Consider the following 15,044-nt stretch of genomic DNA (forward strand, 5'->3'; position numbering starts at 1 on the left):
GCTTATTCTCGCGCAAAAAGGTGTTTTTCCTTATTCTACATAGAAAGGTCACTTTACATGATTTTATTTATGTAGAAATCTAGGAGATTGACCTGTATCTATTTATATACGTCTGACACATGCAATTTCAAATAATTTACCAATCGATAAATGTTAATAAATGATGAAAAAAATTGAGGCTGAGAGTAAAGGGTCATTTTCATAATTATTTGAATGATGTTTTACAAAATAATAATAAAACAGTACTTGTAATTTTTGTTTTTTATTTTAACATTGCTGTTACAAAATAAGTAAAGTGATCGTACATTTCATTTTATTTTTGTTCACATGAAATTATTCATCTATTTGCCAGCAGAGTAAAGTGCCACTGACTAGACTTGTCAAATTGGGTCAGGCCCGTCGGGTCGGCCCACCCCGCTATAAAAATTGAGCGGGTTGAGTTAATAAAATATCAGCCCGTTTGGAGGCGGGCCAAATGAGCTGAGCCCGTTTGGGTTGCGGGCCAAGATGGGTCGAGCCCAAACGGGGCGGGTTGGCCCGCCAAATTAGGGTAGAATTTTTTTTTTTTTTATATTTTTAAGTTTTAAGTTTTATTTAAAAATTGGAATAAATCTCTTACGCCTTCATCACTCTCTTATCTTATTTCTTTCTTTTTTTTTCTCCTTGGCCTCGCTTCCATTACTCACTCTGATAAAATCTGAATCTCTGTAAATTTTATTCATGAATTTTGAAGGGAAGAAATTTTTGTAAATTTTATTCATGAATCTTAAAATAATTTTTAAGCATAACAGTTGTTTGTGAACCTAAGAGCGGTTTCGTTTGAAGTCCGACGTGTTATAGTGAAATTTTGTGGACCCAGCGGAGGTTTGATAATTATGTGTATTGTTGAACACATAATATTTTCTAAATTTACAATCGTCTCTTTCCTCGACTTTCTATTCTCTTCCATATCTCAATCTTCATGTTTGGTTTGAGCACTTTACTTTTTATGGATTATGTTGATGCTTTCTTATTTTCTTATTTCAATGTTTTTAAGTATTTTATGAAACTATTTGAATGAAATATATTTTTCTTCTATGTTTACTGCGATATTGTTTATTATTTTTTTCTTAAAAAAATAAGCGGGTCGGCCCGCCTAGCCCGAGGCCCAAGGTGGGTTGGGCTGGGTTGGCCATTTAGAGGCCCGCGAAAATGGCGGACTGGCCCGCCCCGCCCCGCCTAATGGCGGGTTGCAGCGGGTGGCGGGCTGGCCCGCCCCACCAGTCCGTTTTGACATCTCTACCACTGACCAAGCGTCCGTACCCTGGAATGTGATATCTTTGGGGAGCATTTTTGTAAGAATAGTAGTCTTTTTCCTATATTTCAATACATGGGTTGTTTCTCAAACAAAAAAAAAACATACATTTGATCAAAATATTCTGTATCCTTGGGAATAAAAAAACTTTATCATCGGATAATACAAAATTTATTTTGATTCTAAAAGTTTTTTTTTTTTGGATATTGATTTTCTCAAGTGCTTTTCAAATTTAGCATATAATGATTTTGAATGATTTTTTCAAAAAAATAATTTAGATAATAGGAAATACTTTCTCAATAAATCATAATTCGAATATTCTATCCAAGTGGTATATGTTTTAAAGTCAAAATTAATTTAATACACTTTAAATAGAGAAAATAAAACATCAAAAAGTTCCAAGAATATGAAATTCTGATTAGTTTTGTATATTTAGTTGAATAAATAAATTTTATTCCTGTAATTATGAGTCAATGATTAATTTTAGTGTTTATGTCGAAGTCCTATAATAAAATGACTAATATTATTATATTAAATGTTATAACCATATGTTTAAAACAAAAATTCTCTGATGACATGCATGCGCGTGTAATTATAAAATTTAATAATTATATTAATAATTTAAGATGGTGTTTACTTGGGGTGGTGAACATGAGATATAAGTATTAATGTCAGTATTAAAAGACAAAATTAATCAATTAAAGTAAGGCAAAAACTTTTCTGAGACGGTCTCACGAGTCGTATTTTGTGAGACGGATATCTTATTTNGTCTGAAACGGTCTCACGAGTCGTATTTTGTGAGACGGATATCTTATTTAGATTATCTATGAAAAAATATTATTTTTTAGTATAAAAATATTAATTTTTATTGTAAATATCGATATGATTATCGTATATGACAAATAAAGATTCGTAAACTACATATTCCATAATTACGTAATTTTGTGGAGCCATTACAAAAACTCCAATAGACTAAAATTGCAAAAAACACAAAGGATTTCACGAAAGCGACAGCGTGTGGTGAAATGTGGAGGCACCTCAGTACGGCTGCGACGTCCACGCGAGCGTTGGGGGAGAAGAAATGGGACGCGCTCGTCATCGGCGGCGGTCACAATGGCCTCACCGCCGCGGCCTACCTCGCTCGTTCGGGTCTCTCGGTCGCAGTCCTTGAGCGCCGCCACGTCATAGGCGGAGCGGCGGTTACCGAGGAACTCGTCCCTGGATTTAAGTTCTCCCGCTGTAGCTACCTCCAGAGCCTCCTCCGCCCATCAGTTATCAAGTCTCTCTCGCTTAACTTGAATCAGATGGATTTTGTTCTGTTCTGTTGTTTGAAGTTGTTTTGTTTTCATTTATGGAGTTGTTATTGACATGTTAGGGAATTGGAGTTAGCGAGGCATGGATTGAAGTTGTTGAAGAGGAATCCGTCTTCATTTACTCCTTGTCTCGATGGGCGCTACCTTTTGCTTGGTCCTGATAAGGAGCTTAACTATTCTGAGATTTCCAAGTTCTCCAAACGCGATGCGGAGGCTTATCCTAGGTACATTTGTCCGTTGTCATCTTTTATTTAAAGTTTTTATCCTGTTTCGATGGATAAAATACCATGAAATACTGTTTACCATAGCTGAAGGATAGGATTTTGTTTGGAATGTGAGTTATGTTGGTTTGATCACTGAAAACGGAGGTCTCATGAAATTATTATGCCTACAACAGTCAACAGACCAGTTCTGTCTTAAATCCCGATTTATGTTTGACAGAAAGGTGACATTGTCAGTTTTTTCCGGATTTAAGTTGCCCATAAATCATGGGTCGGCTATGTTTTTCAATCACCTAGTTGTCACTAATTTTGTTGACGTTGGTAATTTGACTCACAAGTTAAATTAACTTTTCACTCCTTTTTTGCTTTTTAACTTAGTGCAAACTTATCTTGTAAATTGAAATCCTCTTCTCTTATTTATGTTTTTGGGTAATATAAGCGTAATTTATATTTGTTCTGAACTTTACACTTAATTTCTAGGTATGAAAATCAATTAGAGAAGTTCTGTAGATTCATGGACCCACTTCTGGATTCATCACCACCTGAAAATTTGCCAGAAATATCATCTTTTAATGCTCGAATGGAGAATAAATTAGAAAAATCAGTTTTTTGGGCTCATTGTCTGAGACGAGCGCTTGCCATGGGGCAACGGGAATTACTGTGAGTCTACATTCTTTTCTTCAAATTCTTTGATATCTTGCCTTGCTTATCGATTATAAAAGCATTCCATTTTGCGGATTCTATCACATTTCAAAGAGAAGAGGCTGGATAACCATTACAACAAATCCAGCATATGAGCTTACTTTAATCACACCTCTTGGCTATTTCAGGGATTTTATGGACCTCTTACTGTCTCCTGCATCTAAGGTTTTAAACAACTGGTTTGAGGTAGTCAAATGATAATGTCACACTCTATTAAAATGCTCTATATTTGTGAATGACTGTGCTCATATTTAGTGTTAGTTCATGGCACTGCTCAAAATTGTGCAGTTTTTATCCATAAAATACTAAAATTACCTAATGGAGTGCTTTTTAATCTGTTGTTTCCTTTCCATGTCTTTATTTCAGAAGATAATCACCTGGATGGCTGGTTGAACTTTTTATGTATCTTTATTTATACATCTTGTAACTGATAACCTAAAAGGGCTCCTTACCTATGAATTTCCACATGCTTAAATATCTATGATGATAATAAAATTTTTGTAATTTTTATTTTAGAAACAAAAGAATTATGGCGCCTATTAAATGCCTGACTTTGACTTATTATTTACAGAGTGATGTCCTGAAGGCAACACTTGGAACAGATGCAGTTATAGGGACCACAGTAAGATATATTCTAATCAGTTGCTTATTTATTATTCAAAGCCAATTTATTCAATGGCCTTTTAGTTTGATCGAGGATCCCTACAATTCTTCTTTTTTCCTAATCACCAGGGTCTTATGATATAACATTGGAAGTAGTTTTACCTTGCCATTTAAGAAAAATAATATAAAGTGAGATGAGTAAGATTCAATGGCCTTTTAGTTTGATCGAGGATCCCTACAATTCTTCTTTTTTCCTACTCAGTAGGGTCTTAGGATGTAACATTGGAAGTAGTTTTACCTTGCCATTTAAGAAAAATAATATAAAGTGAGATGTGTAAGATTCAATGGCCTTTTAGTTTGATCGAGGATCCCTACAATTCTTCTTTTTTCCTAATCACCAACAAGGGTCTTATGATATAACATTGGAAGTAGTTTTACCTCGCCATTTAAGAAAAATAATATAAAGTGAGATGAGTAAGATTCCTGCTCATCTCAAAATAATCCTCTCTCTAATAAAGAGAAAATAAAACATAAAAACCTCTCTGAAGTTATTCCTCCACGTTCCTTCACTTTCAACAATTACAGACCTCACGCTGTGTAGGCACTATAAAACTGGTGTAGCTTTATTTGATATGTTCCTTCCATTTGTATCACAGGGAAGTGTCAATACTCCCGGAAGTGGATATGTTTTGCTGCATCATGTGATGGGAGAAACTGATGGTGATCGCGCAATTTGGTCGTGAGTATCTCTTTAAAGGCATGACAAGATCACTGGAAATTGCACACATATTGCAAAGATTTATTCACCCGTTTGTTTCTTCTGGAAGTTGTGGTATTTTATGTTTGAGATGAGATTTTTGTTTCATTTTCTGGAAAAGAGTGTAGAAAGATACATTTGATATTTTAAGATTGAATAACTTATTTTGTCAGATATTTAATCTTTATCATATCCTGTTCACCTGCCTAGAATTAAAACAAAAATTACCAATTTTTCTGATGTTATTTACAATCAGCTGCACTGTTTAGCATTCGTTCTCTTCTCACTTCTTATATGATATATTGCAGCTATGTTGAAGGTGGGATGGGCTGTGTGTCTTTGGCCATAAGTAGGGCTGCTAGAGAAGCTGGTGCCACGATAGTAACAGAAGCTGAAGTAAGTTTGCGGAGACTTAGATTTGTACCTCAACTGAACTGTATCAAAAACCATATTTAAGATGATTACTTACTTTTTTTGACATGTAACATCTGACATCATTGACCTAATTTACATAAAATTATTGGTGACTTTTTCTTTACAATCTAATACAACTCACTACAATGATTTTTTAGCCTTTTTTTTAACTTATTGTGATCAATAACAGTACCATGTTCATGAATTAAAATTGGCGGTTCTTTCTTATTTGCATCGTTGTTGCTGCATCCACTGCCAATGATTGTAACTGCTTTCATTCTCTTATGTTTGGGTTGATGGAATGACATTAATTGTTCTGTTTCTGAATTGAATGAGTAAACCAGCACCAGTGACAATTATTAAATTCTTTGCTTCTCTATTTTGGGATCATCATGTTTTCTTCCTTGGTGTACTAAAATTTGTTCTTCTTACTCTTCTCTACCATTAGGTCTCAAAATTGATGATTGAGGACTCGGGCAGAGCGTGCGGGGTAGTTTGCTACATGACTTTCCTGTTGATTCATTTCAAAACTATATCCTAACAAATTTTGAAATTCGGTTCTTTTTTCGGTCATTTAGGTTTTATTGGCTGATGATACACAAGTGTATTCCTCAGTCGTTCTTTCAAATGCTACACCATACAGAACATTCACGGTGAACTTTTATTCTTTATTTATATCTTTTGTGCATATTGTGGTTCCAACATTCAATTTTTCTTATAGAGAGAAATACATGCAATAGATCTGTTCATGAACTTTTGAAGGTGATTGTGAATAATAACACGGACTACAATTTATCTCTCAGGAATTTGTGCCACACGATGTACTTCCTGACGATTTTCTTCGTGCCATCAAGAATTCAGATTATAGTTCTGTAAGTTTACCGGGCAATTAATAATGATTATCCATTGGCATTAAACTATGTTCTAAATGCACATGATTTCTTTTAACACTACCTATTTGCTGGTAGGATTTACTATTTATATGTTTTTCATGGAATTCTTCATTTTTGATTTTTCTGCATAAGTGTATTGATTGTGTCAGAAATCCATAACTATTTAAATTTGGATATTTTTCAACTTATGGTCTCTATAAAAGCTCAGTAGCAGTTCCTTGGAACTGTTTTCTCAATTTTTTCTTGCAATTCCTCATAGTTGTATCTTTGTAAGCATTTAAGCATCTTCCTGAAACTGATCTTCTTTATAAAACGTTTTCTTAATTTCTTCTTGATAAATCTTAATAGCAGTTCTATGAAACTGATTCCCCTGGAGTTTTTTCTGTCACTGTTTTTCATTTTGCAAGTTTGTATGAAGTGAAAGGAAATTCAGGGTGTCATTATTCCGTGTAACAGGCAACCACAAAGATAAATCTGGCTGTTGACAAATTGCCTCAGTTTCAATGCTGCAAGATAAGTAGTCCTGATTCTGGTCCTCAGCATATGGGTACGATACACATTGGTTCTGAGAGGTATTTCACTAATTCTAGTTCTGTCTGCTGTAAGTGTCAGATTTATCATTCTATTGCCACATGTTGTATGTCCTCCAAAAAAGTTATCAGTCTAGAAGAAAATGGATCATTTGATGCCAAGTTAAACGTGATATTTAGTTGGAATGGCCCAAAACCTTGGTTGGTTCCATTTTTTAAGTCCAGCACTCACCGCTATGAGGGCTGAGGAATGAGCCTCCAAATGATGATACCGAGTCATTTGAACTAATTATTGTTGCATGATGATTCCATGCATTGTTAATCCTCGTATTTGTGACAAGTTTCACGTATGTATCACACATTTCCTGGTTGGAGTGCTTCTGTATTTTAAAACATAACTTCCGTTGTTTTTCATTTTTTTGTCTTATTAATTCCAAAACTTTGGGAATAGGTGCAAAATTGGATTGTTCTAGTATTCTTGGTTGATGAACATGGTTAAATCTCCTGATTTTTTTCACTCAAACAGTATGGACGAGATCAACTCTGCTTGTCAGGAGTCTATGAATGGGATACCTTCTCGAAGACCTGTAATTGAGATGACAATCCCTTCTGTACTAGACAAGACTATTTCGCCACCCGGTACCTAAATATCCTTGACAACTGCCGAGTATGTATATATATATTTTCCCGATGGATTTTTTATTTCATATAGTGCATTTAAATTTGTTCACTTTAATAGGAATGCTAGTAAATGTCAAAGGTTTTAGCAGGGAATTACGCGGACTTTCTTGCGAAATGGAATTGGTTTGTGGGTTTTTGACTTTGGATGTGTAATATCATTTAAGTGTACTTCTATAAAACTTTCTAGAATGTTTAGTTTGGGAGTTTGTAGGTCATTTATGCTTTGCTCGTTGGTATTCAAGGTGTGTCATATTTACTTGTACTATTATTAATTTTTGAGCAACTTTTCCATTTTGGTAATTATAGCTAGTAGTCAACTGACAATTTAGCTACAGGTTAGCCTCATGCCTTGCACAAAATATTGCACAATAATGACTTTTGTATACATGTCTATGTATTGTTCGAGATTAAAAGCTTCAGTTTATCTTTGCGAACCAATAGTCCTCTTCCACCTCTTTGTTTAATCTCTTTCCTCCCATCTTATGAGCAAATAACAACAAATACGAGCTGTATTTACTTTGCAGTTAGAATTGTGTTAATTGAATATGAGCAATTCTTAACAGGCAAACATGTCATTAACCTATTTATTCAGTACACACCTTATACACCAGCGGATGGGAGTTGGGAAGATCCCGCATACCGGGTTAGTCTATTTAGTATTTGCCGTATTTGACTTTCAAAAGTTTAGCCCAATTATAGTTCATGGAATTACGGGTTTCTGCTACTCCATTTCTTTGGAATTCAGCTTGTTCCTATGCCAGTATATCTTCTATCATTCTCATTTCTTTGAAATTGTTTCTCATTTCACAAATATTTGCTGCAGAAATCATTTGCTGAAAGATGCTTTAATCTAGTTGATGAATATGCCCCTGGTTTTCGTTCATCAGTTATCGACTATGACATGTTAACTCCACCAGATCTTGAAAGAGAAATTGGTTTAACAGGTAACTGCTGCCATTTACTTCAGGAATTAGGCTGAACAATCTTTCCATAAATAGATGAGTATTCAGTTTTTTGATCTCATCAGACTTCTGAATATGCTGCATTACATCAAAGCACGTATATGTTTTAAACTTTTGAGAATCTCTTCAGCTTAGTATGTCAATGTGTTAATAGTCTGCGCATCATGACTATCCTCAATCTTCATATAGGCATTCCTATTTCGTCTCCTCCCGAGTCAGTATTTTTGGTTGCCCTATAGCCTTCAGATTAAAAATATGGGCTTACTGTTCTTAGATGTTGTGAATAGTTGTCACTGGAAGCAGCATGAGGGTATCAATGGAACACCCCACCCCCCCTCTCCTCTTCACCAAGTGCTATATCTACCAGTCTACTTTGAACAAGCAACACACTTTTTTTTGATTAAAATTAATTTCCTAGCTAAATTAAAAATAATAATTTCCTAGCTAAATTAATTTTCTCTATAGTTTTGCTTATTCTGATTTCTTGATATTACCGCAACTCCGCCTTTGCTAATTTTGACAGGAGGAAATATCTTTCATGGTGCAATGGGATTAGATTCCTTGTTTCTGATGCGTCCCGTGAAAAGATGGTAACGTCGCCTCTATATTGTTTCATCTTCTGGCTTAGGAGCCTATGCATTCAAGGCAGTAAACAGTAACAATCCTCGCTTCAACTTGAATGTAGGTCGAATTACAGAACCCCACTAAGAGGATTGTATCTGTGTGGGAGCGGTGCTCACCCAGGAGGCGGAGTAATGGGTGCTCCAGGACGCAATGCCGCGCATGTGGTCATTCAAGATATCAAACATCAGTCTTGATGCATGTCAACTCCCTTATGCGACCTTCATCGTTGTGTTTTAGTCTCTTAAAGTGCTCCGTGGAACCAGTTTAGGGTATACAAGTTTTGTTCGTTATTTTACTTTTCCAATGCGCAATTCATATTTTCATATTTTTATATTTGATATTCACTAAAAATGTTGGGTCCGATTCTTACAATCTAAACTGAATCGAGTTGAGGCTCCGGACGTCGTTTAAATCTTAAATCACGAGCAAACTGTTAGAAAGATAGTCTCGTCGTAGTCCTTCCGACGTTCAAGTCAAAGACTGAATATATATAAGAAGACAATAAAATAATGTTACTCAAAAATCAGTATAGTGAACGAATGATAAAATCCTTATTTATAGGAAGTGGAGGACCATACTCGCGAGACAGGGGATTACTTGTTTAGGGCTCGCCTAGGGTGAGCCTCTGACGCACCCACAAGCTTTCTTAGGACTGTGAAAATATACCGAAATATCGAAATACCGTACCGAAAAAATACCGAAATTACCGAAAATATCGAGATACCGAAAATTTCGGTACGGTAAAATTTTCAGTATCGGTATCGGTATCGGTACGTAATTATTTTTTTTGGTATTTCGGTATAAAATAATTTTTTTTTATTTTTTTTAAAAATTTAAGTTCGGTATACAGAAAAAATGTCGGTATACCGATAATATTTTCGGTATACCGACATTTTTTCGGTATACCGACAAAATTTTCGGTGTCGGTACAGTATCCGGTATGAATTTTTTCATATCGAAAATTCGGTATACCAAAAATTCCATACCGATATTTACGGTACGGTATATGGTACCGTAGTTCGGTACGGTATACCGTACCGTACTCACCCCTAAGCTTTCCATCTCGAGGCAAGTTGAATCCAAGGAGCTCTCCCCCTGGAGCCGAGCTCCGCACCCACGCTCCTCGATGGCAACCTTTGCTCTTCTTAGTTTTACACGCCACACCTCCGCCTACTTAATCGGTCTCCCATCTTCTTGCTTCTTAGCATACTTTAAATTATTTAAACTAACTTGTTCAATCAATTAATTTTGTTTGGGCATGGGCTCCAATTAGGCTTAACAATATGATGAGTCCATTCATGTGTCCTTTTGATAAATCTAATATTGCTAAGCCATTTTAATACTCCATATGTTTTTTAGTTGAACCGTGCCCCCCATAAGATTACTATGTATATATTTCAAGTTTACAAAATAACTTTTGGTTTTGGGCGAATTTTTTTTGGAGATTACTTTGTGATATCCTATCACGCAAACTTTTTGCTGTGCTAATGATTTGGTGCCGTTTGGTTAGACTTTTGACTTGGTAATTTTGAAAACCTTTTATTATATAATAAAGTAATATTACATAATTGTTAATAAGAAAATGAAATAAAATACACAAAAACTCTTGTGAGACGTTCTCACGGATCAATTTTGTAGGTCGAATATCTTATTTGGGTCATCAATGAAAAAATATTACTTTTTATGCTAAGGGTATTACTTTTTATTGTGATTATTGGTAAAGTTCCGTCTCACAGATAAAAATTCGTGAGATTGTCTCATAAAATACCTACTCAATAAAATATTGATTCATTTGAGATATAAAACAATGTTCTGACTAAAACATATTAAAAAAATAAAACATGTAAAATTTTTGTATAAAAAATTTAGGAAACTTATATTTAATAAATGACATTTCTATCAATCAAGCATAGAGGTATGGAGCAGATATACCGAGTCTCATCGGTCGTACTTGGCCGTTGACCGCCCTGGACATGACCACGTGGCTCATTCTCACTTCATATCTGAGCTGAAATTTTCTTCTCCGAACCCAATCTCTTACGCGACCGCTATCGCTATCGCCGCCGCTGCCCCGCCCCCTTCCATTCCCATTCGACTTGGTTGACATGGGTGAGAAAACCACCCAAACCCCCATCGAAACCCCACCAAAACAAGAAGCTCAATTCCAAATCGACGCCGCCCAAGCTCCTGCAACTCACTCTTCTGCAATTCAGCGAACGGATTACGTGTCCGTGTCTCCTCCCCGGGCCCCGGCCGTCGCCGATACCGAAATCGCCCACAGCACTCTTAACCCTTCAAAAATTCCAATTCGGCCCCAAAAAATTCGCAAACTTTCCATCCCTACCCTAACTTCAGGGGAGAATCCCCCGCCGGTTCAAACCGGCGTCTCCGATGAGTCCTCCTCCGCGGCCTCTTCAGCAATCATCACATCCTCCGCCACTCCCACTACGCCAACCACCTCTAGGAACCGGCGGCGCGGCGCCTCCAGAGCTCTTCCTCAGGTAATCAAACCTTTATCTGCTGAAGGAGAAGTTGAATTGGCCCTGCATCACCTCCGGGCTGCTGACCCTTTGCTTGTTCCGATAATCGAAACCCTCCCACCTCCCCAATTTGAGTCCCACCATCCCCCGTTCCTTGCCCTGGCAAAAAGTATTCTCTACCAGCAACTTGCTTATAAAGCTGGCACCTCCATATATACACGTTTCGTCTCCCTTTGTGGCGGTGAAGACTTTGTCTGCCCTGATTCTGTCCTCGCCCTTTCTTCTCAGCAGCTAAAGCAAATCGGTGTCTCTGGTCGTAAGGCCAGCTATTTGCATGACCTCGCTAATAAGTACAAGTCCGGAATTTTATCAGATGAAACCGTTGTAAAAATGGACGACAGGTCGCTCTTCACGTTGCTTTCAATGGTTAAGGGGATTGGTTCTTGGTCGGTACATATGTTCATGATATTCTCCCTGCACAGACCGGATGTTTTACCTGTGAGCGACTTAGGGGTTAGGAAAGGTGTTCAGTTGTTGCATGGTTTGGAAGAGTTACCCAGACCTTCACAGATGGAACAGTTGTGTGAGAAGTGGAGGCCTTATAGGTCTGTCGGGGCATGGTACATGTGGCGAGTCGTAGAGGGAAAGGGTGCCCCTAATCTTGGTTCTGCAGTTGCATTAGAGGATAATGTCATGCAGCCTCTACAACAGATTCAAGCGTCACAAGATGGGCAGCAGCATCTACATCAATTGCAGTTTGTGGAATCAGTTGGAAACCTCGGGTAGTTATTACCTAGATTAAAAGCTAAATATCTCTCTCTCGAACTCTTGTTGAATATTATATGCCAAAAAAACTGCTTTTTATAGCAGTTTCTTTTCATTATCAGTGCCTATGGAACAAATGAATAACTTGCTTTTCAGTAGAAAGCAGCTTAATGATTGTTGGATGCTTCTGAATGTTAATAGCTGCTTAAAACCTTTTGGGAGTTGATTACTTCAAAATAAACTGGAGGAGTTCTCTCATTGGGATTACTTCGAGTTTTCCAATGTTTGATTCTAGTTAATCGGTTGTAATTAATGTTAACTATGATCTACAGGAAGATATTGAGAACCTGAGGTGCCAAACTGTCAACCTTCAAATGCACGTATCATCAAATTTTTAACTTAGATTCAATTATTATATAGAATTTATATGTGTTCAGTTTCATGTATTTATTTCTTGGTTGATTACAAGGAAATTTTGTGTGGATTGAAAAGAGAGGTTCTTTAGATATCTGGTCACAATGTGAGTCCCAGAAGTAATTACAGAACTAAAATGTGGTACAATTGTCTTTTCTGCTGTAAGGGTTCTGTTCTTTTTAAGATTGTTAATAGAGCTTTAAACAATGTTTATTTAGAGTTATCTCATGTGACTGGAGGAGACAACGTTAGTAAAATTGCTTGTTGAGAAGCTGAATAACATGATCAAACAATTAATCAAAGTTATATCTTACTTGTTTTCTTGAAAGTGGATGAGGGTGTATAGAAAGTGCACAAACGTTTGCCTCAGTTTTAAATATTGCAAATTCGGAAACTTGTGTTATTTTAAGACGTTTGAATTCATCTTGTTTGAAGAGACAGTTGAGCTCTACTTTTCAGGCAGAAAATGATACAATGAGTAAATGAGGACATTGGAATGCAAATGCAAGAACAATCTTGCCACCTAAGAATTCACACTTGATGTACTAACCCGTTGTTTTTGTGCTTTCTGTACGACAAGTCCATTCTCAGTGAAATAGAAAAATAAATGTAACAGGGGGATATTCTGCATGTAGAATAGCAACATTTGTTTGATGGTGGGATGCAGTTTTTTGCATTCTGGTAAAGGATTGAGTGAGTGTTCATTGAGAAGGAATAGGTATGAATTCTTCAAAATAATCAGATAGAACACAAAATTCTAGGATGGTAGTTTGTTGCGACAAAGATAACCGGAATATTGATTTGTTAAGTAAAGGAGGCTGAGGTGAAATCATATCATACCTCGTAAATAGATGAGAATTTGGAGCAGTTTTTGTGTTGGTGTGTGAGGATGAGAGAAAATTGAAGTAATAATTCCGATTCCTTTTGCAATATTTGGATTCAGTTATGTTCTTATAGAGAGCCTACTTACGGTTACTGTACAGAAAATGGTATTAAGGGATATACTACATTAGATACCATGGATCTATTTATTAAAATTTAACATGAATCTATAGGACAAATTCCGCTCGCACCTACTTCATATTCCTCACCTCTTTATGAAAATGAGCGACCTAATTTACTGGAGGGATCAATTATGTAGCCTCGTAGACCTATTTGCCCATCTCCCAAGATGCGATATGGAATGAGGTATTATAGTACTAGTGACAACTATCACCGTCCTCTTGATAATCATGTGACCTACGTTAATTTAAATATTCATTTTATTGACTCCTGGTGTTCAGTGTTTCTTGAATCACAGTGTCACACTACTTTGGTTATTAGTTCCTAACTTTTTCTCCTTTCTTTCCAGGGCATGTATCTGGAACCAATGAAAAACAAAGAATGACCTGCTGCCCATTCCAAACAATAGAATTCTGGTTACTGCCTGCCTTGATCTGATCAATAGTCAGATGACAAAATAATTCCAACACAGGTAGAACAACGTTTCTCTCAAGAATCATGGCATGGAAACACCCCAGCATCCATGGTGCTAATAATATAAGGTAGCTCACACCATATAATTTTTTACTGATAAATCTCTCTTCTGCTCCTCTTTGTGAACACTATCTCTAGATTCGTTGGAAGCTATGAACCGTAGAGATTTTGACTTGAGTTGAGATCAATAGCTCTGTCTCATCAAGTGGTAATCATGGTTAGAAAATTGGGGCTGCAATCAGCTCTATATCATGTACTTGTTCATGAACGTTTCACGTTTCTTTTACCAAATATGCAAGAAGACGATGAACATTGTTATAAATTTCGGAAGTTTATTATTTTTCTGAACTTGTATCATGTTGGTCTTCAACTAGTTAAACATGCTTTTGATGGATTATCTCAAAATTTAAATTCTTAAGACTTCCTAGCAAGTGAATACCCGGGAAAATGAGGCAGGTTCCTGAATAAAAGAATTCAAAGTTCTTGTAAATAACAATAGTTTTCCCGACATGAACATGTTGATCTCATAGTCACTCGTTTGTCTAAATATTTCAAAGTCGTGTGCCCATGAAAACTACAATTTAGTGATCATGATGCTTTCCCATAATGTTGGTTTAGGATTTGATAAATGTTGCTTTCAACCAATCTCTGATAATCACTTGCATCGGGATTATTTGTAACTTTAGGTTGCCAAAGTAATCATAGGCCATCCTTACAAATATTTGTATTAGGGTCAAAACCCTGCCACATCATCGACTCTCAGTACAAATTAATAGCAAAAATCCAATTTTGTGGTACGAATATGCGCGCGCGCGCACACACACACACACACACACTAGGATACACACACACACACACACACTAGGAATGTACACGTGCGATGCACGTAGATGACTAATAATGAAAAATATAATC

The 15,044-nt window shown here is 36.4% G+C and overlaps 2 protein-coding genes across 2 annotated transcripts; both read left to right on the forward strand.

Moving 5' to 3' along the window:
• The first annotated feature begins 2,276 nt into the window (after positions 1-2,276).
• On the forward strand, positions 2,277-9,284 carry LOC140986911 (uncharacterized). The gene is made up of 16 exons (XM_073455313.1): positions 2,277-2,573; positions 2,670-2,831; positions 3,309-3,488; positions 3,659-3,716; positions 4,102-4,152; positions 4,790-4,872; positions 5,199-5,286; positions 5,753-5,794; positions 5,883-5,957; positions 6,108-6,176; positions 6,654-6,769; positions 7,254-7,366; positions 7,972-8,051; positions 8,232-8,352; positions 8,894-8,960; positions 9,056-9,284. The coding sequence occupies exons 1-16, from the start codon at positions 2,320-2,322 to the stop codon at positions 9,186-9,188; spliced, it is 1,692 nt and encodes a 563-aa protein (XP_073311414.1). The 5' UTR covers positions 2,277-2,319; the 3' UTR covers positions 9,189-9,284.
• A 1,625-nt stretch (positions 9,285-10,909) lies between these two features.
• On the forward strand, positions 10,910-14,526 carry LOC140986558 (alkylbase DNA glycosidase-like protein mag2). The gene is made up of 2 exons (XM_073454852.1): positions 10,910-12,256; positions 14,005-14,526. Exons 1-2 carry the CDS (start codon positions 11,100-11,102, stop codon positions 14,024-14,026), a joined length of 1,179 nt encoding a protein of 392 aa, XP_073310953.1. The 5' UTR covers positions 10,910-11,099; the 3' UTR covers positions 14,027-14,526.
• The last annotated feature ends 518 nt before the right edge of the window (positions 14,527-15,044 follow it).

Source organism: Primulina huaijiensis, chromosome 10, assembly GCF_012295235.1.
Source record: "Primulina huaijiensis isolate GDHJ02 chromosome 10, ASM1229523v2, whole genome shotgun sequence".
In the NCBI taxonomy this organism is placed as follows: domain Eukaryota; kingdom Viridiplantae; phylum Streptophyta; class Magnoliopsida; order Lamiales; family Gesneriaceae; genus Primulina; species Primulina huaijiensis.